Source organism: Benincasa hispida, chromosome 12 (assembly GCF_027475165.1).
Source record: "Benincasa hispida cultivar pf3 chromosome 12, pf3_genome.v1.1, whole genome shotgun sequence".
In the NCBI taxonomy this organism is placed as follows: domain Eukaryota; kingdom Viridiplantae; phylum Streptophyta; class Magnoliopsida; order Cucurbitales; family Cucurbitaceae; genus Benincasa; species Benincasa hispida.
Genome location: NC_143489.1, coordinates 59,043,697 through 59,071,395, shown reverse-complemented (window position 1 = coordinate 59,071,395; position 27,699 = coordinate 59,043,697). Strand labels below are relative to the sequence as shown.

The 27,699-nt window shown below is 29.0% G+C and overlaps 1 protein-coding gene across 1 annotated transcript; it reads left to right on the top strand.

Moving 5' to 3' along the window:
* Positions 1-22,639: 22,639 nt before the first annotated feature.
* On the top strand, positions 22,640-25,129 carry LOC120067865 (uncharacterized). Its single transcript, XM_039019471.2, has 4 exons — positions 22,640-22,906; positions 23,404-23,838; positions 23,922-24,114; positions 24,218-25,129. Exons 1-4 carry the CDS (start codon positions 22,889-22,891, stop codon positions 24,817-24,819), a joined length of 1,248 nt encoding a protein of 415 aa, XP_038875399.1. The 5' UTR covers positions 22,640-22,888; the 3' UTR covers positions 24,820-25,129.
* Positions 25,130-27,699: the final 2,570 nt, after the last annotated feature.

The window sequence follows — 27,699 nt, the reverse complement described above, 5'->3', positions numbered from 1 at the left end:
ACATTCCACTAAAGACTGACAACTGAACTCTTCTTACCACAGATATATTTTTATGTCCATCAGATCTAACCAATCATCAGTACGATGACCCTTCACAGATGCTCGTAAGTTTAGTTGGGCCAATTTACCGTTTTGCCCCTGTAGTTATATCTTACTCCTTAAGTACCACTGATCCGTCTAATGAACAATACAACATAGTCCTACTATGTGTGAACACCTCTCGGGCCATGAGAAGGTGTGTGGTGCCACATTGTTCAAGCTCCGAGATCAGCCCTTAAGGGAGCAATCTATCTACTTACCACTACTTTAATGAAGGAGTGAAACTCCATCTTGTGTAGTTGAGTTCCCAACTCTTAAATCAGATGAATCCCCAAAGTGGTAGGTTTGAGTCGGCGTTCTAGCCACTCACACCCAAGAAAATCAAAGGCTGCCCTCAATGGCAAGAGTTCCCAACTAACTCAGGATTGAGGTGATGTACCTATAGACATCCTAGTGAAGTGAAATCTCTGTCATAAACGGGGTTATATGACGAGACGTTAACACTTCTTGGCCAGGTCTTATACAAATTCTTTGTATAGGACGCCCCCGCTCGCATGTCCCTTACACGAATGATCAGGATCAAACCATCTATGACAAATCACAACACTTGTAACTATTCCACAAAGTGGGCCGCATCCATAGCGTTACCAAGATAAGGTTTCCCTCCAATATCGATATACTACAGATCATTTTGGTTATCACTTAAGACATGATCCACTTGTATGTCACCACATACATGTTTAAGTTACATAAAGATAACCAGGGATTTTAAGTTTATTGGTTTGTGGTAAAGCAAATAAAACATCCAAATGTGCAAAGTCAAGAAGTGAAGTAAATATCATATATTTTACATCACAAGCATTTGTACAAACTGTTTACAAACTACAAGACATGGGACTTTAGGGCATCAATCCCAACAACAAGTTCCATTAAACATACAATCTACCGAATTGAATATTAAATCTAACATTTATTGATGGCCAATCAAATTCAATTAAAATAGTAACATTAAAAGGTAAATAACTATGCAATTCCATGAAATCCCTATACATAAACTCAACTCTATATGTAAATCCAACAACACCCTAAAACAAAGAGTCTAGCACTCATGGTTCCCAAAAACATAATCTCATACAAAATTGAGGGCATTCAAGTAGAGAAAAAGAAAGAATAAGAGAAAACCCTGTCTGGAGTACTGGTGGAAATCATCAATCTTCTCTCTGTTATCATGTCGGGGAAGTCGAATGGTCTCATAATCGATCTCCAATCTTTTCTCTTTGGCAAGAACTCTCTCTTTTTTTGTCTCAAAATTAGGTTTTAATGTCTCCTCTCTAGGTTAGAATACTCTATCTGTGTATGTTTACAGTTGTCTAAATAATCATAAGGTTGAAATTTGGCACAAAATCCTTGCCAAAATTATCAAATTTATCAAATAAGGAAAGCTAGCACTGCAATGCCTCGACAACAGGTTGCAACGCTGCTTGAAAATTGCCAGAGCGTTGCAATGTTGTATCTAATGTTGTAGCCACTGCCTTTTTTGCATCAACTCTCGCTTCCAATAGTAGTGTTGCAATGCTACACCCAACGTTGCAACACTCCCCTACTTTTTGTAACATTGTATTTCTTCTCTTTTTTCTTCACTCTCTTTAGTCCCTTGCTCGGTTTTGCCTTTTTTGAACCTAATTTGATCATTTTTGGCTTATTTTAAGTATAATTCACATCTCGATCATAAATCCTAGAAATCATAGCAAATACAACAAATTTACTAAAAGCATATTATAAACAATCCTAAATCTAAGCCAAATAATGCACATTTTGTGTGCGTTTTAGTAGCTGTGTTCCCAACTCCCCAATCAGATGAATCTCCAAAATGATAGGTATATTGAATCAACGAAACTGGCCACTCTCACCTATACGAACCAGAGGACTGCTTTCATAGACAGGAATTCACAACTCACTCAAGATTTAGGTCAAGTTGCCTATGGTCATCCTGATGAAATGTAAGTCTCTTCTAACAACAGTTATACAGAGAGACTATTCATTTTGTCATCCAGTTTTATACAAACTCTTTGTATAGAATACCCCCACTCACATGTCTCCATATGAATGATTAGGATCATATCATTTGTAACACTTTACAATAATTATAACAACTACAAAGCAGACCATATTCATAATATCACTAGGATAAGGTATCCAACCTTATCCATCTACTACAGACTGTTTAGGTTATCACTTAAACATAATCCACCAGTATGTCTCCACATACATGTTTAAGTTATAAAAGATAACCCTGGATCTTAGTTTATTGGTTTTTGTGGGTTAATGCGATTAAATGTCAAATAAAATACATTTTATTTTATTAGATACATAAAAAGTTTATACAATACATTACAAACTACAAAACCACGAGATTTAGGGCATCAACCCCAACAAGAGGTCACAACTTTGTGTTTACTACTAGTGTTATTATTAAGCTTATTGATGGGATTGATCCCTCTAACACTCCTGAGTTACGTCCTTCTATAAAAAAAATTGGTTTTTAAAAGTGACTAAAGGTTTGAAGAATGCTTAGCCTAAGACTGGGCAACTTGCTTCTGTTGAGCTCAGTGCAAAATATCCTATGTTATTTCGCTTTGGGGTTGTAAATTGGTGCCCTTCATCTCATCACTCTAGTTCCTCTAGCTACCTTGTTATTTCAAATTGGAAAGGCTAATCTGTTTGATTAGGGGCTTATCATTGGTCAGTTACGAAGGCATATGGGTTTTCAGACTTTGCGTTTACCTATTCCTTATCCATGGCTGATTTGTGGAATTCTATTGTCTCAGAAGCCTAATTTACTCACAGCAGATGAGCCCATTGGTACCAATCTAGGATTGTTGAATTTTAACTATAAATTTTTTTCAAGACCATCACGTTCCAGACATTGTTCCTTTTTCTCATAGTACTGCTGAGGAAGCTCCAAGTGCTGACTTTGTCACATCTTCCTTTGGCCTCCATCTTTTGACTCCCTTTCTAAGGAGCTTAAAATGCTTAATGGTGTTATTGATCCTGCCTTTGATTGGAAGCATGAGATTACTGCATTGCTGACTTTGTGAGACATGTTGCTGATGATCCAGATCTGGTTGGGCTTTCTTCTTGATATTTTCTTTAAGTCGGAGGGGAGTTGGGGTTGATTGGATGTCTACAGTAATCATTGTTATTTTATAGATAAGTACAACGACGTAATTGCTTGACTTTTAAATATTAGTGAAATATCTTTCCCGGCACACTGTCCCTTAGACATGGTGGTTTATCATCGAATTGGGTTAACAATCTTGATGTGTTTCTTTGATTTACTCCTTGTTGTTTTACTGTTGTCTCTGATTTTGCTAGGACATCGTGTGAGACAATCGTATAAAGTGCGAATAACCACTTTCCAAAATTTCAAAACCAATAAGCCCAAATATGTTTACTTCCCTTATACTCTCATATAGCACGAATGCTTGTTTTTTAAGCTTGATGATATAAAGGACATTCTCCACTAATGATAATTGAACCGTGAGCCAAAGCATTGCATCTTGGAAGAGAGTTGAGACAAGTACGTCATAGAAATATTTTTGTCTTCTAGGGGATAGAAAGACCTCACAAAAATTTCCAAAATTCTTCTGTATCCCCATGGAATGAGGACGAAACATCCATAGAGCAAGCCAATGGCAATTTGTACCCATTCTTGACAGAGTATAACTCTTTTTTGTCCTAATGCTAGAAAAATGAATCACGGTGAGATTATGAGCAAAAAGGGATACTCTTAATAACTTCAACATCATCTAGAGAGAATAACTCAGCAATTAGGTCTTAATTTATTGCCCTTCACAAATAAGACTATCCATCGAGGACTCTGATAGGGGTCTAGACGAAACTTGAATATTGATTCTCTGAGAATCCATTGATCAAAATAGATATCAATGGACCGTACGTCCCCAATTCTCTAATGCCCTCCTTTAAGAGCCAACTCCCTTCCCCATAGAATGCTATGCCAGGTATAGGAGAGGTGATTGCCCAAGTTTGCAAACTAATTATAAATTATAATATAAAATCAAATTCGTAAACTAATGTATAATGTATAATCTATAATTATACTAGTACCTACAATCTATATCTATACTTATACTTATACTATGTTGTATTAAAAGAATCTCATTCAAAACTACTAAAAAATATTTTGGTCTTTTTTCAACATTTTAGTTTTTAAAGAATTCCAAATATACACTTCTCATCTTACCAATTCATGTATATTTTTTTAGACAGATAATTGTTTTAAATGATAAAACTATTGAAAATATTTTTAAGTATAGTAAAATGTCATTGTCTATTCGTGATAGACCATGATAGATGGTTTATCGTCTCCTAATATATGTTTATCACTGTCTAACACCGATAGATAATGATATTTTGCTATATTTATAAATGAGTTGATTTATTTTCCTTTGTTTGAAAAGAGTTCTTTTTTAGAGGAAAGAAGAATTTAGTCTAATAGTAAAAAAAGAAAAAAAAAATGAAGAAATCCACAACAACTACCCATTGAATGTTGTGGTGGAACTAATTGATTATTTATTACCCTTCGTAAGTTTCCATGGCTAATTATTAGCAAATAGTTACAAATCTAGTTTATAAAGATCATCAACATCGATATAGAAAAAATAGGGAAAGAAAATACTTTTTTTAATTTTATAATAATAAAAGATTAAAAAGTTACAAATTAATTATTTGAAATTCTAAAAGATTTTAAATTATATTATTCATTAATATTTGTAACCTTTTCATATTCTAACCTTTTAAATTCTATTCATTTTATTTAGTTGATTTGAATCCATTAATCATTTAAAATTAAATTATTTTTTAAAAAAATATTGGTTAAAAATCACTATAATCCCTAGATTTTCAATAAAATAACAACTTAGTCCCTGGAATTTTGTTGGTAATAATTTAATCCTTGTACTTTTAAATTTGTAACAATTTTAGTTCATAAACTTTAATAAGCAGTAATTTAGTATTTATATTTTGAAAATTGTAACAATTTAGTCCATGATATAAAAAATCTCTTAAAAATTAAATGTTGAAATTTATTATGTAACGATCTAATCTTTATAGTTTATTAAAAAATAATGATAATTTCTTATCCATTTAACAATCTACATTGTAAGAAATTTCATTAAGTCTTAATAGTATTTTTCACAATGAGGACTAATTCGTTATAAATTGTAAAGTATAGGGACCAAATTGTTACTTATTAAAATTCGAGGACTAAATCATTGCAAATTTAAAAATACATAGACTAAATTGTTATTAACAAAAGTTCAAAAACTAAATTGTTACTTTAATAAAAATTGATCGAACTAAAAATGATTTTTAAAAGTATTCAAAATTTTTTCTAAAATTATTTTACGCCTAAGATGTATAATTGTACAGTAAGTCCAATATACAATACACAATGCATCAATAATAATTATGATAATGATAATACACTTTTTTAATATAACTATTTGAGGAGATGAGGATAGAACCTTTGACCTTTAAAAACGAAAAGAGACCATGATATTTAACCTTGAACTAAGGTCACTTTAACAACAATAATATATTTTTAATGAATGGTAAATTAATAGCACTTATTATTACTAGTTTAATAATACGTGCATTGCACGTGGTAGTAACTTCTAAAATAGTAGCAATGCGAGTATACATAAACAAATTTATTTATTAATATATTGTACCAAATGAACTATTTAGAATTAGTTTAGGTTTTATTTCTTTAATTTTTTTTTTTTTTTTTATAATATGGATCTTTCATTACGATATAAAATATCGTCATGAAATGAATGTGCAAATCAAATTTAAAATTGTGTTTTTTTTAAAAAAAATGTTTTGAATTAATTGTACAACTATTTGTTATATAGTTTTGATGTTTATTATTTCAAATGTTTTTTTCTTTTATATATATTATGTTTTAAGTAACTATTGATAACTAATTTAAATAATAAATTTTAAAATAACTCATAATAAAAGTAATAAAGTGGTGAAATTTTTAGCATAATTTGATTGGTCAAAAAATTATATATCTTCTTTTTAAATTTTAACATAATAGAAGTCAATAAAGTAAAATAATATTTTTATTTGGTTGTTTCTAATGGTTAGTCTTAAACTAAGCTTTCAAATATAGAATTTATTCATTTACACTTGTTAATTTATTATTATTAGTTAAAGTAATTTAATATTTTTAAAAGATGAAAAATGGAGAACCAAAAATTAAAGATCAAATCATAATAAGTCTAGGATATAATAAATAACAATAATGTTGGTTTATTATGATATTTACTGCTTCAATTATATTAACTTCTAAACTCTAAAAAATTATAAAATCCTTCAATTAACTTTTCTTTCTTTTTAGTAGATATTTGACCTAATTAATTGTTAGGAGTAGAAAGCGAATGGTTGGGTTTTGGTGGGACATTTTTATAAAATAATCTAAGAGATAGTATGGATAAAAACTAAATCTAAAAGATTTTCTCAATTTTTTCTCCTTTGCAAGGTTCTTTTAATATAAAAATATATTTGAAACCATATACTTTATCTTCCAATCCATTTCATATTGCCTAAAATTTAAAATTTTATGGAAGTGTTTTCATATTTAAATACAATGCAATGGTATAAAATAAATCTACATAATGAAGATGGAGGAAAACAAATTGCTGGAGATCATGTATCTTATGAAATCAAATGAATTTTATTAGAGTGAGTAATATTTAAGTACAACGATTCAATGAGATAAAACAAAATTTAAAATAATGAAAGTTGGGTAAAAGAAATATTGTGGATATTGTGTAACCTATGAAATCAAATAAATTTTATTGAGGTAGGTGTTCAAATCTAAATACATTGCAATGAAATTTTAAAGGTAATTTTTAAAAATCTGAGTTAAAAACAAATCAATTGATCCCAAATCAAAGGAGGGAAGTAATGGTCAACTTACCTTATTTCGTTTGAGATTATTTAACATTTTCATTTGTTTCATTCCCTCCCTCTCTCCACATAGTGCTTTTTCTTTTCAATTTTCATGCAAACAAAATTGAAAGTGTCACTAAAAGTTAAAATAAATAAATTTAAATAAATCGTTTATACTTATCCCTAATTATAATAAAAAATATATACAATAAACAAATTACACCTTGAATCAATCCTTTCAATGGAGTCAATGTACGCAGACCCAAATCATCAAACACCTTCTATACACTCCTCATTTGAAATTCAAATCTCATCTCTCCATGTAAATAAACTCCTAAATCAAATTCCTTAAAAACTCAAAATCAAAAGACAAACAAACATATTTCAATACAATATCCAAATAAAACTCCATCTTGCGAAGATCCATTATCTACATGCATTAAGGAGATATTTCCATTGTTCCGCATTTGGGTTTTTCCATATAAATAAACTTCTAAATCGAACCCCTTGAAAATCTAGAAACAAATAAATAAATTTCACACCTAAAGATCAATTATCCACAGAGACAATTAAGAAAAAAAATTTCGTCGTTTCACATTTGAGTTTTGGATATAAATATATTTCTAAATCAAAACTTTTCAAAATCTAAAACAAACAAATAAATTTCAATACAATATCTAAAAGAACAAAATAATATAACTAACCATTGAAATCGCTCTACCAAAGATTTATTATCCACATGCAAAATGCTCATGCTAAGAAGATTTCTTCTATTGTTCATCATTTAGGGGTTTGGATTGGCGATCCATATTTATTCCATTTTCACAAAGTGGTCTATTGGCCATATTCCTCTCGGATTTCTTCACTTTAGTAGTGAAGTAAAGTGGGGTCGAAGAGAGAGTTGAATGCCCGTGACCAAAGCTTGGACTCCAAATGGAAGAAGTTATTCGTGCCTATTGTATCTCTTGGATGAAAGGTTTTATTTAAGTTGTGTTGTTTTGTTAATGAGGTATCTTTCTGTAGAGGATTTAATTGGAAAAATCACTTCTACTATTTTCCAAACAGATACCTACACTCAAAAAGTCACAACCACTCGATGAAGGGCAATATAGGAATTTACGAAAAATGTAAGGGTAAAAAGGACATGTAAAGATTCTCCCTACATAACCCCTTTTAATATTGTAGAGATTATTATTATTATTATTAATTATATACGTTTAACATAAACTATTGCAAACATAAATATATAAAAAGTATTACGAATATTATAATAAGAAATAGATGCACATTGCTCTCCAAAGCCATGTGTCACCCTTCATATTGTCCATGTGTCTTGTAATTATTCATGCTTGGTGTCCATATAAGTCCACATCCTACTCGCCACTTTGCCTCTAAATAATGGCATTTGGTGGATCTTAAAATCACCCATACATTGGTGAGAATTCCACTTCCACTAATTTTCATATTATCCAATTTTATAATTTTAGTTATTTTATTTTATATTATATTATATATATTTAATATTATTATATTATATTTTCTCTATATCCGTGTTCTCTTTTGCTCTTCAAATTCACAATACGTTATCAGCACGAGCTCCTGTCGGTTTTTCCACTAAAGGTAGGTCCTAAAGGAATGTCGGTTTTTCCCTCTCCGTTATAATTAATAAATTTAATGTTATTTTGCATATTCAATATCTATTAAATTTCTAACATAAGTACAATATTTTATGATACTGCCGTCATGACAAATCTCACAAAATTAGAATTTGTCGCCCTTGATATTAACGAAAATGATTATTTGTCATAGGTACCTAATGCCGAAATCCACCTGGATGCTATGAATCTTGGGGAGACTATTAAAGAAGGAAATAGAACATCCAGTCAAGACAAAGTAAAAGCTATGATTTTCCTTCGTCATCATCTTCACGAGGGATTGAAAATGAAGTATCTTACAATAAAAGATCCCCGTATCTTCTGAAAAAATTTAAAAGAGAGGTATGATCATAAAAAAAACACTTATTCTTCCTAAACTCGTTATGAGTGGATGCACTTGAGGATTCCAGATTTCAAATCAGTAAGTGATTACAACTCTGCATTATTTAAAATCAGTTCGAAATTGTTATTGTGCGAAGAGAAAATTACTGATGTCGATATGTTAGAGAAGACATTTTCTACATTTCATGTCTCGAATATGCTTTTGCAGCAGCAATATCGAGAGAAAGGTTTTAAACAGTATTCTGAATTAATTTTATGGCTTCTCGTAGCCGAACAAAATAACGAGTTATTGATGAAAAATCATGAATCTTGACTAACCAGAATGACACCATTACCTGAATTGAATACTGTGAATTTTAATAATAATCGTGGTCGAAGTCATGGTTGCGATTGAGGTCGTGACTGTGGCAGAGGAATAAATAATTATTATTTTCGTGGTGGTCGTTTTAATCATTCAAATTTCAAAAGAACCACACAAAATGATGATTACAAAGGAAAAGCTCCACAAAATAAGAATTCAAAAAGTGTTGAAAATAAATGCTTTCGATGCGGAATGACTGGCCATTGGTCACGTACCTGTCGTACTTCAAAACACTGATTGACCTCTCTCAAGCTTCCCTGAAGGAAAAAGAGAAAAATGTGAAAGCAAATTTTGCATACGGATAATAACATATTTGACACATCCCATATGACAAATTTGGATGTGACGGACTTCTTTGAATCTCTTTAAGAGAAGATTGGCGCAGTTGATGGAACATCAACTGTTTCTTTTGATTTTGAGAATACCTAGACTTAATGTTATTGTTTTCTTTTATCCATCTTCATGTTTTTTTTAGTAACTTTTGTATATTTTAAGTGTTGTTTTTCTTATTGTAATTATTTTCTTTTAATGAAGAAACATGGATCATTTTCATATGTTGGATGTTTAAAAAATGAGCAAAGAACATCTATGTCTGGCAGACAGTGCAACTACACACACAATACTTACAAATAAAACATCATTTTTCAAATTAACAATGCTGAAAGTAAATACAATATCATGTTCTACAAATTTGATCGAAAGTTTTGGAAAAGTAAATATTATTTTTCCTAGAGGAACAAAATTTACAATTGACAACGCATTGTTCTCTAGTCAATCAAAGAGAAATCTTCTAAGTTTTAAAAATATACGTTGCAACGGTTATCATATTGAGATTGATAGTAAGAATAATATGGAATATCTATATATCATATTCACTGTCTCAAATGAAAAACGTATATTGGAAGAGTTGCTTGCTTGATCTTCTAGATTGTATTATACTCATATACAAGTAATTGAAACATATGCAACAATGAACTTGAAGTTCATGAATCCAAACAAATTTATAATTTGGCATGACCGATTGGGTCATTCAAGATCTATAATGATGAGGAGAATTATTGAGAATTCAAATGGACACCCATTGAAGAACCAGAAGATTCTTCAATATAATGAATTATCATGTGATGCTTGCTCTCAAGGAAAATTGATAATTAGACCATCACCAGCTAAAGTGGGAACTGAATCACCTGCATTCTTAGAACGAATTTATGGTGACATATGTGGATTCATTAACCCACCAAATGGACCATTTAGATATTTTATGGTATTAATAGATGCATCCAGCAAATGATCACACGTGTGCTTATTATCAAGTCGAAATCTTGCATTTGCAAGATTACTTGCTCAAATAATTAAGTTAAAAGCACAATTTCCTGATTATACAATTAAAACCATTCATATTGATAATGTTGGTGAATTTATATCCCAAGCTTTTGATAATTATTGTATGTCAATTGGGATAAGTGTTGAACATCCTGTAGCTCATGTTCATACACAAAATGGTTTAGAGAATCATTCATAAAATGTTTGCAATTAATTGCAAGACCATTACTTATGAGAGCTAAGCTTCTTTCATCTGTAGGGGGTTATGCTATTTTGCATGCAACGTCACTTGTACGTATTAGGCTAGTAGTTTATCATAAGTACTCGTCATTACAATTAGCTTATGGTCATGAGCAAAATATTTCCCATATGAGAATTTTTGGATGTGCAATATATGTTCTAACTGCTCCACCACAACACACTAAGATGGGTCCTCAAAGGAGGTTAGGAATATATGTTGGACATGATTTCTCATCAATTATTAAATATTTTGAGCCCCTGACGGGTGATGTATTTATTACATGATTTGCTGATTGTCTTTTTAATGAGAGAAATTTTTCAATATTAGAGAGAGGAATTAAGAAGTTGGAAAAAAATTACATGGAATGCATCGTTATTGTCTCATTTAGATCCCCGTACAGATTAATGTGAACTTGAAGTTCATAAAATAATTAATTTTCAAAATATAACAAATCAATTACCAGATGCATTTATAGATGCAAAGAAAGTAACTAAGTCACATATACCAGCTGCAAATGTTCCATAAAAAATTGATATCCCAACACAACAAGTTGTCATTAATGAGTCTAGAATACGCCAGAAGCGTGGTAGACCTGTGGGTTCCAAAGATAAAAATCCTCGAAAACGAAAAATAATTAATAGTGAAAAAGACTTGGTTGAGGATGTAAATACCTATAAAGAAATCCTCGATATGACTAGTGAGGAATGTGAAATACCTAAAGATAATAATGAGATTTCAATAAATTATGTCATGACGGGAAAAAGATGGAATCGAACTAATGTAATTATTGACAACATTTTTGCATAAAATGTTGCTCTTGATATTATATCTGAAAATGATGATCCTTAACCAAAATCTGTTGAAGAATGTCGACATAGAAAAGATTGGCTTTAGTAGAAAGAAACAATCGAGGCAGAATTAAACTCACTTTCAAAATGTTGGATTTTTGGGCCAGTAGTTCGAACACCAAAAGGTATTAAACCTATGGGATACAAATGTGTATTTGTGAGGAAAAGAAATGAAAATAATGAGGCCACAAAATATAAAGCAAGACTAGTTGCACAAGGTTTTTCACAAAGACCTGGTATTGATTTTGAGGAGACGTATTCTCCGGTGGTAGATACAATTACACTAAGATATTTAATTGGTTTGGCTGTGTATAAAAGTCTGGATATGCATCTTCTGGATGTAGTCACAACATATTTATATGGATCTCTTAATAATTATATTTATATGAGAATCCCAGAAGGATTTAAGATACCTGAAATATATACATCAAATTCCCAAGAATGATATTCAATAAAGTTACAGAGATCACTATATGGATCGAAACAATCAAGACGAATGTGGTACAATCGCCTAAGTGGATATTTATTGAAAGAAGGATATCAAAATAATCCAATATATCCGTGTGTTTTTATAAAGAAATCACAATTAGGATTTGCTATTATAACTATATATGTTGATGACTTGAATATAATTGGAACTCTTGGAGAGCTTTCAAAGGCAATAGAATATCTTAAGAAAGAATTTGAGATGAAATATCTCGGAAAAACAAAATTTTGCCTTTGTTTGCAAATTGAGCATTTAGAAAATGAAATATTTATTCGTCAGTCAACTTATACAGGAAAAATTTTGAAAAGATTTTATATGGACAAAGCACATCCATTAAATAGTCCAATGGAAATCCATTCATTAGATATAAATAAAGATATATTTCAACCTCGAGAAGATAATGAAGAACTTCTTGGTCCTGAAGTACCATATCTTAGTACAATTGGTGCACTTATGTATCTTGCTAATAATACAAGACCAGCCTGCATTTTCAGTAAATTTATTAGCTAAATATAGGTCTTCTCCTACAAAAAGACATTGGAATGAAATTAAGCATAGACTCCGTTATCTCCGATGAACAATCGATATGGATTTGTTTTATTCAAATAAATCAAATTTGATCTAGTTGGTTATGCAGATTTTGGATATTTATCTGATCCACACAAATGTAGATCTCAAATAGGTTATCTGTTCACATGTGGAGGAACTACTATATCATGGCGATCGGTGAAATAAACTATAACAGTCACTTCTTCAAATCATGTTGAAATTTTTGCAATTCATGAGACTAGTCGAGAATGTGTATGGATAAGGTCAATGACTCAGCACATTCGTGAAGTGCGTGGCTTGTCTTCTAATAAAAAGCTTCCAACAATATTATATGAAAACAACACAGCTTACATAGCCCAAATCAAAGGAAGAAATATTTAAGGAGATAAAATAAAGCATATTTCACCGAAACTTTTCTACACTCATGATCTTGAAGAAAATGACGACATCACTATACAACCAATTTGTTCGAAGGATAACCTTGAAAACTTATTTACAAAGGCATTACTAACCGCAACTTTTGAAAAAATTGGTGCACAACATGGAATGCGGCAACTCAAAGATCAAGTGATGTTTTCACGAGGGGGAGTAAATATATTGTATTCTTTTAAGAGTATGTATTATATGAAATATGTACTCTTTTTCCTTCACTAAGGTTTTTTCCCATTGAGTTTTGCCTAGTAAGCTTTTAACGAGGCATAATTCATATATATATATATGGACATCTAAGGGGAAGTATTATGAATATTATAATAATAAATAGATGTTCATTGCTTAGTGTCCCAAAGTCATGTGTCACCCTTCATGTTGTCCATGTGCCTTATAATTATTCATACTTGGTGTTCATGTAAGTCTACATTCTACTTTCCACTTTGCCTATAAATAGCGGCATTTGGTGATATTAAAATCACACATACATTGGTGAGAATTACACTTTCACTAATTTTCATATTATCCAATTTTATAATTTTAATTATTTTATGCTTTTAGTTATTTTATTTTATATTATATTATATATATTTAATATTATTATATTATATTTTATCTATATTCGTGTTCTTGTTTTGCTCCTCAAATTCACAACAAAAGCAATTTTAATGAAATTTTAAAAATATCATAATTTTTCTTTTAGATTAATATATATATATATATATATATATATATATATATATACTTGTGAAATTTTAAATAAAACACTAACAACTAAGAAAAAGTCTACACATTGTTAGAGTAGGTATCATTAAGTTGAATTAAGAGAGAACGAGACAAACCAAAATCACTATTTTCCTTTACTATTAATAGTTTAAATTTACAATTAAAATAAGGATTCAACACTATTATGTGTTATGTTCTCTCTAATTCTAAAGCTTTATGTCTTCATCAATCCCCACCCACTAAATTTTTCTGTAAAAAATTCAAAGAAAATGTTACATTGTTGTCTTGCACCTAAATTTTTCTTCTAAAGAGACAAAAATGTCTTATCTTTCTTATTAATAACATTTATGTCCATAAAATAAGAGTCTAGAGTACACCTATACTCAAATTATTTGAACATATATATTCGTATTAGAACATATATGTTTGTTGGTATATTATAGTAGCATTATGTCATTAATATTTAGACACCTCACTACTTAAGTTATTGTTTTTATATAACATAAAATCATTAGAATTTCTTGTACTACTACATCAACAAAAAAAATAAACTTATGTAACAATTGATTAAATAAGAATCATCTCATTATTTTCCTATTCTAAGCTTGTTTGTTTATTGTTTAGTATTTATTTTCTTTTTGTACTTCCATTAATCTAAGTTTTTTGGACCTATAGTATAGGTGTTTTAGATAGAAATTAATTTCTCATAACATTAGACTTTGTACTAACTAACCATGATGTTTGATAATATAATTTGATAGGTGGTTGTTTTATACTATGGTTATCTACATATTATATTATCGAGAAGAAATTATGTAAGAATATTATATAGTTATAATATATATACAATACACACACGATAACAAGTAAGGGTATTGACTAAATTTTAAATAACTTATATAATCCAATTGTATCATAAATAAAGAAAGAAATAAGTTACCTCTAAGAAGTTTGACGGTCCTTACAATATTTCAATGTCCAATATTCAATGCCACAAATAATTTGGGAATGATATTAATATATTAAACTCGAAATTCAAAACCCTAATGATCTCATTGGTAAGACCATATATGAAAGAGAACCTTAATTAATAATTTGCAAAGTACCTTTGAAATCATCAATAATCTCTTTCTCTCTATTAGACTATATTTAATATATGATTAAGGCTTTTGATAATACCATTGATAATTAAGTAGGTTTCCCTAGGTAGGTCATCAAAATAGGCCTTTTAATAGGGAATGACATTAATATATGTATATATTAGCGCATGTTTCAGCAACTTCAGTGTCATGATATATAGATGGATTAGTTTGAGATCCCCATGAGTTTGGTTGGATTTTAGGGTAAGTTTTCAGTCCCCTTTCTTCTGTTTTTTGCTTGGACAATTTGAAACAAAAGAAATGCCAACAACCAAATGCCAAAAAGCCCAAAAAGGATACCATCACTCTATAAAAACCACTTTATTTATATATATATATATATATATATGTGTGTGTGTGTGTGTGTGTTTGATGAATTTTTTTTTTAATAATTTAACTCAACGATAATTGACCTAATCTTCTTCTTTAGAGATAATTGACATGACCTTCTTCTCTAGAGTTGGAAGTTCGATTCTCATCCACCATTATTTTGTACTAAAAAACGATGACATTAATGTTTCATGAATTGTCTACAAAGTTTATTTTACCTCTTATTCTATAAGGTAATTTTATCAATTTAATCTTTGAACGTTTTAAAAATAGAAAATATGATTCGCGAACATTTAAAAGATTTGATAAGTGAGTTTATGTATGGCCTATTAAAGTTTATTAATCTTACTTTAGTTGTGATAATATTTAAATATTACATTGCATATAAATAAAATACAAAAATTAAAATTTAAGGTAAAATTGTAATCCCTGAAGTATGATGATAGTTGTAATTATATTTTTAAACTTTCGATGGTAAGAATTGAGCTTTCAAATTTTTACAAGTGTTAAAATTGACCCTTAAATGATAAAAAAAAAATGACCTTTTAAATTCATGCAATTGTTATAATTTCTATATTTTGTAAGTTTGAAGGTCCAATCTTAACTCTTGATATTTTATTAGTTATTTTTGTAATTTACTCTAAAATTTATAATGGAATGGAATTTAGGATAAAGTTGAAAAGGTACAATCTACAACAATAAAATCAAACCACATTTATTGACCATTTTTTTTTTTTTGAAAAAAAAACATTTATTAACCCCTTAGAGATGAATATGTAGATTCTTTAAAGTATTACTCCCTCATTACTATGAGTGTGACAAAAGATAAGATTTGACCTCTCATCTACCCCAAGAAAAATTGTGGATGAAAATCCCTTTTGATCAAACATTCACCCTCTCAAACAAACTTCAATTGTGATGGAAAATGACACTTTTTCTTTCCATTATATGTATAGTATACTTTCATGAAACCCCCATCTTGGCCTCTACTTTTACCATTGTTTTAATTGGCCAAAGTCTTGAATTTGAGGGGTTTGTTTTACTTCTTTGGCCTCTTGGTTAAATTAGTCTATTTGAATTTATATCTAATAAGTCCCTAAACTTTAAAAAGCTTATAACATATTCTTAAACTTTAAATTTGTGCCTACAATAGGTTCTTAACTTATTTGAGGTCTTTTAAAATTTACAGATATATCAAACACAAAATTAAAAGTTAGAGTCTCATTTTGACATAAAACTCGAACACTTAGAATTGTTTGATCATCTTTTTTTACTGCAATTACGAGGGTGAGGATTGAGTCTCTGACCTTTAAGGAGGAAGGTCATATCAATTACTACTGAGCTAAGTTCATTTTGACAATTATTTGATCATCTTATGGTTAAGTCTTATGATTAAGTTGAAGTGGATTTTAATGTTTGAGATTTTAGATGGTAACTTTTGAATGGTTTATCAGTCGATTTTCAAACACATTTATGTCTTAGTTTTAATTAATATATTAATTCAATACCTATGCAAATTTGGAGCTCAATTGCCCCATAAATTTGGATTCACTCAACAAAGTAAAAATCATTAAAAAAAAATTAAAATTTTGTTTCTTGTAACTCTTCTTCTTACTATTTTTCTATTTTGAACTGGTAAGATTTTACTTTTTTAGTTTAATAGAATAAACAAGATTTGAACTATAGATACTTGATCATTAATATATCTATATGTTAAGTGAATTATACTCGTTTTGACTTGAACACGTAATATTTACTTTCCCACATTACTATTTAATATATATATATATATATATATATATATATATAAATGAACCTACTAAACTATAGAGAAATTTTAATTACTTTCATTGTCTAGATTCTTTTTCACATTAAAAGCCTTGGAAATACACACATCAAAGGGCTTTGAAATTAGAGCTTTAGCCATTGAGAAAAGAAAGTGGATGTCCTTTTGATACTTTCCCCATGTGTCAAAAAGAAAAGGAAAAGAAACAAAAGATTATTGGGAAGTCCACAAGATTGAAGGATGGACCAAAAATGCCTTTTTTACATCAAAAATTAAATATACTTAATGGTGAATTAATTCATTTAATAACTATTACATAAAACACTAACCTATTAGACATAGATCAATAAATAATAATCAACCATTTTTTTTTATTTATGGTTGTTTACATAAATATATATATATATATATATATACAAATACATTTAAAATAAAGTGTGCAGCTTGTGGTAAGCATAAATAATAATAATAATAAATAATATAATTAAAAATATAAGTATTAGTAAATAACAAAAGCCCATGTTCCAAAAAGCATTTTAAAGTTTGAGAATCATGAGCTTTATTAATTAAAATGGAAAATTTAATCAATAAATTGAAGTAAGTATGATTTAAAGGGCTCACTAATTGAGGTGGCATTGATAATCTTGCCTCTTTAAAGCTAAAAACATCAAAAAGATGCAACAAACGTATTAGTGGGGAATTTCTTATTTTATTATCCATAATGATTTGCTTAATCACTTTTGCTTTTTAATCATCAAAAGAATATAGAATAATTTGAAACAAATACAATGAATGTTTATGTTACTTTATATTAATTTCATTTACTGTGATGTTTAATTCCACTTTTTTTATGCATCAATTTTGAATGGGTAAAGTAATATTGGGGAACTTCATTCAAGTAAACACTATTTGATAGAAGTATATATTATTATTATTATTATTATTTAATTTTTTATAATGGATAGACTTTCAACGATCAAATTATCCATTTATTTAATAGAAGGTAAGCGCAAAAGAAATCGGTGATGTCAGAATTTTAATTTCTTCTTCGTTTTAATAATTTTTTAAAATATATTTAAATATAAATTATTTTTAGACATAAATTGTCATTCCAAACAAATCTTAATACTTAAATTTTTAATGATATAATGAGAAAATTTGAAAATCCTAAAAACCAAGTATGTGGAGAGATTTAACATATATAACATAGTTCCATTTTTTATGTATAGAAACAGAGGGGGAAAACGATTTATACCTTTAAAGTTTTGGATTTGATCAATTAAAATCTAAAATTAATAATCATATAAATTAAAATTTTAAACTTACTCAAATAATCCATTTAAACTTTCATTATAAATTTATAACTATTTTACTTGGTTCTATTTAAAACTAGTTCGAAGTCAAAATTCTTCTCATAAAATCCTACCAATGGTAAAACCTATAGGTAGAGGAAATAGTATAGTTACCAAATTACCAAATTAATAATTTAACTTAAGGATGAAAATATTACTTCGAGTTTTTTTTTTTTTACAACATGTTGTGTTGATATCATATCATTGTTTGATTTGAGGTTTTGACTTATTTTCCAACATTTTTTTTTTTAGCTTTTCTTAGTTAATTTTATTTGTTTTTATGGGCAAAAGAACCCCACTCTTTTTAATTAATAGCCTTTTTCATCTTTTGTTTTTAAAAGGAAGGCCGTTTGTTTAATTATTTCCTACCCATATATTCTTTTTCCTGCATTTCAAAAATACTTTTTAAAAGAATTGTTACCAAATACATTACATTTTTTTAAAGAAAAACCTTAAGAATTATAATGATTATAATCCAACATAACACATTTGTTATTTTCTTCATTAAAATCAACGAGTGGTTGACACATAATACCAATGGATATTTAATATTTCTTTATCTAAACAAAAAGAATAATTACATTTAAAAAATAATAATAAAAAAAAGCAGAATTTCTGTCCCCTTTAATGGAAACCTCGTTCATTATGTCTCCATTTTTTTTCCCATCTTAGTACTCTTTTTAATCATAATTTTTTTTTCAAAAAAAAAAGAAAAAAGAAAAGAAAAAACCCATCAACTCTTAACTTTGTTTACCCATTTCCAATTTTTTATATCCATTTTTTTTGTGTTGTTATTATGAATGAATATAATTTAAATTTTAAATATAGTACATTTGTTGAACTTTTATATATTTCTCATTGCTATTGTTAATCATATATTTGATTTTAGTCCTAAATTCTTGACATGTTTTATTTTAAGTATTTAATCTGTACTTGTTTCACACAATTGTTTGATATGGTTTTCATAATTTCTACATAGACGTATGAATTAAAATTTTGCCCAAATTTCATAAACAAAACCACTTTTTCATAACTGTTTTTTCAAAAGTTTTTTTAAAAGTTGGATTTGATTTTGAAAACATTGTTAATATGTAATCAATAATACATAGAAACCAATAGATAATTAAATATAATTTTCTCTATACTTTTTTCAAATCTATATTGTTTTTTCCTTTTTAGAATGATAATTAATGTCTTATCTACTTAATTATATTAGAATGGTCTAATAGAAAACAATATGTCTTTTTTTAAGGCAAACATAATAAACAACACAACGATCACAACCAACCACACTTAAAATCCTTAAATAAGGAAGGAAATAACGCTAGAAAAATATCTTTCCAAATCAAAGAGTTTGAGAAGGAGGCCAAAGCAACAATGTCATTGAACGTTGGAAACAAATCAACATGAATGCTAATAAATTAACATTACATCAATTCAATTGTCATTGGACCCATTTTTTAAGTCATTAAAATTATGACATTAATCAACAAATTTTGTTCTCTATTTGATCAAATTAAGCTAAATTACAAAAGTTAACCTCTAAAGTTAATCTCCAAATTTTGTAAGGTTTGTATAATTTTTAAATTTTAAAAATGTTAAATATGTCTCTAAAATTTGAGTTTTTTTTCTCTGTCTTTAAAATTATTTCATATCTAATAGAATAAATCTTAAACTTTCAATTTTGTATCTAGAAAACCTGTAAAATAATTTAAAAGGTTAAAGTTTAAATTTATTATTTTGAAAGTTTATGCATCAAATAAACACAAACTTTAAATGTTAAATTTGAATTCAAATTTATGATTATTTTCAAATATAGTAAAATGAGCTTAAGTTATTTACAAATATAGTAAAATGTCAGTATCTATCGTTTGTCTATCAATGTCTATCATTATTTATCAATGATAGATAGTGACATTTTACTATATTTAAAAATATTTCCACAAATTTCGTATTTAAAATAATTACCTTAAATTTAACCTAACAAATTATTTGACCTTGTAATATTCGGTCAAAAGAGGTTTACATTTTAATTCACGAGAGACTTTGTTTGAAAATTGTTGGTCTAGATTTTCAACATTTTTTTTTCTTTTATTTTTACATTCAAAGATTTGACATTTTCTCCCTCTTTCCATTATAATATTAAGTAAATTGACTTTGAATGTTATAATTTTGCTCCATATAATTCGGATATTTTTCTAGTTCTTGGTCCGATGGTACTTTGGTTTACGTTCCTAAAATATATAGACACACACAAACACACAAATCTAGCATGACATTATTGATTAATTCAACGATACCTAAATAAAAGGTAGGTTTATAATACATTTTCAAGTGTTTAGTTTAAAAAATAAGTCATTTTAGAATAAATTGGAGTGTTTGACAATCACTCAAAATAATTTTTCAAATGTATTTTAATCAAAAGTGTTTAAATAAAAATGATTTTTTTGTAAAATATTTTTTTCCTCGAATTAATCCAAATGTACCTATAATCATTCTTTTCCCAAAATTCAACTAACGTTTACATACAATTCTTCTTAAATAAATAAAGAGAAATAGTGGAAGACGATACGATAAAAAATTACTCATATCAATATAAAGATGCTACCATCCATTTTTTTACATCATTTATCTCTAATATTTCATTAATCTTGCATTTAAAAAGGGGTTGTATTATACGTGTGAAAAATATGCAAATAAAATTCGAATGGATGGCTTAAATGGTTTCATTTATGAAACTTTAGGATTTTTTTTTTCCCATTTGAGCACAATATGTGAGTTGAGAGATTCGAACCTCTAGATTTTTTGTTGAACTAAAAAATTGGCTTAGAAAAATAGAGATTTGAAATAGTAATATTGTATTGTATTGTATGTTATAATAGTTTGAAGCATTAATTATTATAATTGGAGCGCTAAAGATAGAATATTGACTATAAGTAGGGATGTTCATGGTAATTTGAACCGAACCGAAAAAATCGATTTTAGATATATACTAAACCAAATCGAATTGTTCATTTTCTCTAAACCAAATCAAATTGAACCACAAATCTTTTGTTCAATTTTCGATTTTACATGTAATATATACGTAATTGGTTTTATTTGAATTTTTTTATTTTAACTAATATAAACATTTTAGTTTGGTTTTTAATTCAGTTTTCAAATCCAAAATGCAACCAAATCGAACATTCGATTTCCTTATAATTTTAAACATAATCAAACCAAAATTTCAACAGAAATTGAATTTTCGATTGGATTTTGTCATTAAGTTCATTTTGGTTGGTTTTGATGAACAACCTTAACTATAAGTCCAAATGTTCTTATTAACAATATTTAAGAATTTAACCATCATAAATTGGTTTAGTGGTAAATAAGAAAATATTTCCTTGATAAAAAAGTTAAAAGGTCATGGCTTCAATTTATGGTGATATGGATTGTTCCGTAAAATTAATTAAGATGCATATAAGCTGGTCAAGATACACAAATATTAAAATATATATATATATATATATATATATATATATATATTTTGATGTTTTGAGGAAATGACTAGATATTTTTTAATTTTAGCGTTATTAAAAATTTAAAAGTGGTAATAAACAAATAATCTAGTGAAAATTGATTTATCTTATTTAATTTTTACAGTAATGTATTGACCAATAGGCGAAGTACATGTTCTACATCAACGTACTGAACCACCGTCCGAGTGACTGCCCATTTATTATACGCATCCCCAAAACTTTCTTTGGATTTTTCGAGAGATTTACTATTTTGCCACGCGGTTTGATGATGGGTTTTCGAGATTCCCGGGGAATAAGAGGGTCTTCAAACACTCCACACAAAACCAAAGGGCATTCATGTAACTTCCCAATAATTGACTCACAATGAATCAGAACCCGCCACGTTGCTTCTCTCGGATAATATCTTCAGCCTCCACGTCATCAATCCACATTATCAGCAATGAAAAATTACAAATGCCATGTAGTTAATGACGTGGCTAAACCGTCCAAGTCAGCAATCTTCAATTTCTATAAAGAAGTCCACCCCCAATTTTGCCCACTTCACACTCCAGAACCACAGAAATCCCTGCAAATTTCTCTATCTTCATCATCATCATCAATTCATCATCTTCACCGGCGACGACCATCGGGCCGGTGAAATGAATATTCCGGCGGCCGATTCTTCCAAATCACCACTCACTCTTCGAATCTCCGATCATCGTCGTCATGTATTTCACGAAATGCTCTGATCCGAAATCCAATTTTCTCGTTCGCTTAGTCACGAAGTTATCCGCCTCAGTTCCATGGAAATTCGGGGAAAGGTATCCATTTCTAGCATCCTCTCGGTGAAATTTTTAGTATACTCTGACTTCCTAGGGTTTTTTTTTTCGTGTCCGTAATTTTGAATACGAGAAGAGTGGTTGGTGGAGAGGAATGAATTTTGGATAAACTGCTGCAGGCATTGATTTCTTGGTTTTAATTTCTTTGATTCTCCATCAATTTTGTGTAATCTTTCCTTTTCTTCCCTTGATTTCTGAATGGAGGATGAATGTATAAGAGGAAACTAGAAGCATCGAGTTTAGGTTTATCTACTTCGATTTTATTCACTCTGAGCCCGTGAAATTAATTAGGAATCGATGTTTATTAATTGGCCATCAGAATGAACCAGAGATGACGAGAGCGCGTAATTACTAATTACTGCATCAAACAGAGAGCCTGGGGGTTTTAGAGTTCAGATTAAGCTTAAAACCCCCATTTCTTTTTCTTTTAACTATTCTTGTTCTAAGAATCTGTTTGTACCTTTTCTTTGTTTCTTCAGATGAAGATTCAACCTATTGATATCGAACCTCCAACTGGAAGGGTTGCCATTCGTGCTGATCCAGGCAAACCAGTTCTGAAATCGCGTCTCAGAAAGCTATTTGATCGGCCGTTTCCGAATGTTCTAAAGAATTCTACTGCGGAAAAGCCAATCGCAGCTGGGGAAGCTGCACAGTTCATCATTAACAAAGATGGAGTCTCTGAGTTTGAGCCGAGCTCCATTTGTTTAGCTAAAATGGTTCAGAGTTTTATAGAGGAGAGTAACGAAAAGCAGTTGTCGGTGGCCACTGGTGTGAAGAATGGTCGCAACCGCTGCAATTGCTTCAACGGTAACAATAATGACAGTTCTGATGATGAGTCCGATGACTTCGGCAGTGGTTTTGGTGAATCAGTAACAATCGGATCATCTGGTGCCGATGTTTCTGACTTACTCAAGGTAAATGCCACTTCAAATTTTGTCTGAAAATTTAGTTCTCAGCTTGTGAAACTAAAATTGATTGAAATCCTCATGTGAATCAGAGTCTGATTCCTTGCGCCAGCGTAGCTGAAAGAAATCTCTTAGCCGACACCGCAAAGATTGTTGAGAAGAACAGCAAAATTCACAAAAGGAAAGACGATTTGAGAAAAGTTGTCACAGAGGGACTTTCATCTCTCGGTTACGATTCTTCAATCTGTAAATCAAAATGGGATAAATCCCCTTCACATCCCGCAGGTACTTCCCTCATTGCGCTCTTCTGAAAACAAAAACAAAATACAAAGAAAGAAAGAAACACCTTCATTAGACTCGAATTAAGCTAGAAGTTATATGTGTGTAGGGGAATATGAATACATCGATGTGATGATGGAGGATGAAAGATTGGTGATAGACATAGATTTCAGATCGGAGTTTGAGATCGCTCGTTCGACCGGAATGTACAAGGCGATTCTTCAATTACTCCCGAATATCTTCGTCGGCAAAACGGATCGTTTAGGTCAAATCGTCTCGATCGTATCAGAAGCTGCGAGACAGAGCTTGAAGAAGAAGGGGATGCACTTTCCGCCATGGAGGAAAGCTGAATACATGAGAGCGAAATGGCTGTCCCCTCACATCAGATCCAAACCTCCAAATCCATCGGTAAAGGAGATTGAAATCACGAACATGAATCAAAACGAGAACAACGAGCAATCGCCGATAGAGACGGATTGCGGAGAATTCGAATTGATATTCGGCGATGAAACGACGACGACGACGACTACATCACTTGAGAGTAATTCTTCAATCGCTTCATCGCCTCCTCCGCAGAAAGGTTTGTATGGCGGCGAGAAGACGGCGGTGGCAGTGATGGCCTGGCAACCTCCGGCGATCAAACCGAAGAGTCTCGATAGAGGAGCTAAGATCGTTACGGGATTGGCATCAATCCTGAAAGAGAATCCGTAAAAATTTTGGTTTTTTTTTTAATTTTTATTTCCTTCTTTTTTGGGAATTGAAATATCATAAACAAAAGTTTAAAAAAAGAGAGAGAGAGAGAGAGAGAGTTAATTAAGTGGGTAAATAATCGTAAATATAAGAAAATGTATGTGTTTTTGTTTATTTGAGGGGGGAAAAAGAAAGGAAAATCCTTCGGTTTTTTTGGGTGTAAGGGTATTCTACTTTATGTAATGGGCAGCAATTTTAGCTTTACCCAATCGTCTTTGTAAAAATATTAAAAAGGAAAAAAAAACAATATTATTGAATGTTACCATAACAATTCTCGATTATTAAATTTCTTGCTATGTTTGATTTAAATTTTATTTTTTTTAAAAAATCATAAATTATTTTTGTTTTTCTATTTTTTTAAAGTAGTAACTGAGTGCATTCTATGGGAGGTTTAATATGTCGAGATGTTAATCTTATAGAAATTTGATGAAAATATGAAGAAAATACCCATTTTGATGGATGTTTTATGAAAAATTTATAAAAACAAAAATTCAAAAAATAAATTTAAATTAGTAAATAATGATTTTTAAATAAATTTTTACATTAGTGATATTTTGTTCTTTTTTATGTTTAATGGATTTTTTTATAAAATAATTGATGTCGAATTCATAAAAACATGAAAATATACTGTTGATAGAAATTTAAAACTATTATTCTATTAATATTTATGTATTCTAATATAATCATACTTATTTTGGACAAGGAAGAAGAGATAGCTAAGGTTAAAAGTATTGATATCAATTTATACAATTGTATTAATTTAAATCCTAAAGTAATAATTATATCAATTTAATGCCTAAATTTTTATAAGTGTATCAATTTACACATTTCTTTGGATTTAGTTTGAAAAATATCATGTCGAATATTACTTTTTTCAATTGAACTTATAAATTATTATAAGTGAATCGATTTAAAACCATTATCATAATTATATTTGAAAATCTTCAATGCATAAATTCTTAAACGTGTGTAAACTTCTACAAATATCGATTTAGCAAAATTGACATTATATTTTGAATGAACAGTTTTCACAAATCTTAATTTGAGAGTCTAAATATATGGGTTTATGTAAGTTTAGAAGTTTAATTAATAAAATAACAAGTCTCACATAATATTTATCCAATTAAAATGATACACTTAAGAAAATTCAATGTTTAAATTGATATAATTATTAGTCAAGAATTAAATTGATACAGTCTAGGGGTACGAATTGATATCTGCTCAAATATCTTTCGATAAAAAGTTAATGTCAGTGGATAATTTTGAAAAATTATATAAAAAAAACAAAAAATTAAAGTAGTAAATAAACTCTTAACACTTTTTAAACAAAATTAATAAGTTAATATTTATATTATATTCACATTAATGATATTTTGTTTTTATAGGTTAAATTTCATAAAATTTTTACTATATAATCAAAATATTGATTCAATTTTCATGTCGATGTCGAAATAATAAATTTAAAAATATCAATGAAAATATGTACGTATCGAAGAAAATTTAATTGAATAAATGTGGTTGGCTTAGGATGAATCAAATAGCAAATTATTTTTTAAAAAATAAACAAATATAACTCAGTCATGAATAATATGTGTTAGCGACGAAGAGTGAAATCTTTCCACTTTCTATAGTTTTACCTTTTAAAACTTACTTGAGAATTAATGCATATAATATTTAGACTTTTTATTTATTTATAATTTAAAAAGTTGTATGGATAGAATTGAAGTGAAGAGTGAGTGCTCCCTGAAAGGGAACAGGTGGACGACTTTAAAGCTTATTTTTACAAAATATTTATACATAAAATTTAATCATTTCTCGTCTTTTGAGAACTTTGCTTTCCTTTTTTTTTTTTTTATTTCCGAAAATTTATTTTATTTCATTAAATCTTTTTTGGTGTGGAACCCGTGGGATCTCGAACGCCGGAAGCCAAGAAGAAGACAAAATCTGAGTAATTTTTTTTAGAAAAAACAATTTTTACTTTTTTTTGTCCAACTTTTTTTCTTTGCTTATTTCTAGTTGTAAACTTAAAGAAAAGTTTTGTTCTTAATTATTTTTTTAGAAAAAAAACAGCCGGTTTATTATATATAATTTTTTTAGACCAGGACATTCGAAACTATGACACTAACCCTTCATTAATGATAAAGATGATACGATCAACATGAGCGTAATTCAATTGGTATTATATTTATACTATCGACTTTGAGATCAGAGGTTCGATTTTTTCATCCCGCATTTTAATTACAATACCTTGCGAAAGTTGTTTGAAAAAAAAAATAAAATCTAGGGACACGCACCTTATTTTCATTTTTTTTAATTAAAGTTACAATTACCCCTTAAATAAATTTATAAGGACTAGATGTCAGACTCCACAATGAGCAGCAAATTACAATTATTTCAACACGACCAACTTTGCTCAAACCTTCTCAAATAGCTTCAGCTTCAAGAAAAGGAATACACCATTTTTTTTTTTTTTTGTAGACTTGCAACCACGAAAGATCGGGTTTGATATCCGAGACTCCCTATTAGATATAAATTTAAACTTTATCCAACTTTGAACTTTCAATTTCTTATTTCATTGATTTATATATTTTAAAAATGAACAATGTTCATAAATTAATAGTTAAAAACCACTTTTAGTCTTTAAATTTTAATAGAAGTAACAATTTAGTCCCTAAACTTTGATTTGTAACAATTTAATCCTTATATATACTTTTAATTTTATAATAACTTAGTTTTTGAACTTTTATATGTAATAATTTAATCCTTGTATTTTAAAATTTGTAACGATTTAGTCTTTATTGTAGAAATTAGTGTTAAGATTTAATGAAATTTTTTGCATAA

Excerpts from the sequence above, each read along its gene's own strand:
- LOC120067865 (XM_039019471.2), top strand. Across the intron at positions 23,839-23,921 it reads ATGTTTCTGACTTACTCAAG|AGTCTGATTCCTTGCGCCAG; the intron begins GTAAATGCCACT and ends CATGTGAATCAG. Across the intron at positions 24,115-24,217 it reads ATCCCCTTCACATCCCGCAG|GGGAATATGAATACATCGAT; the intron begins GTACTTCCCTCA and ends ATATGTGTGTAG.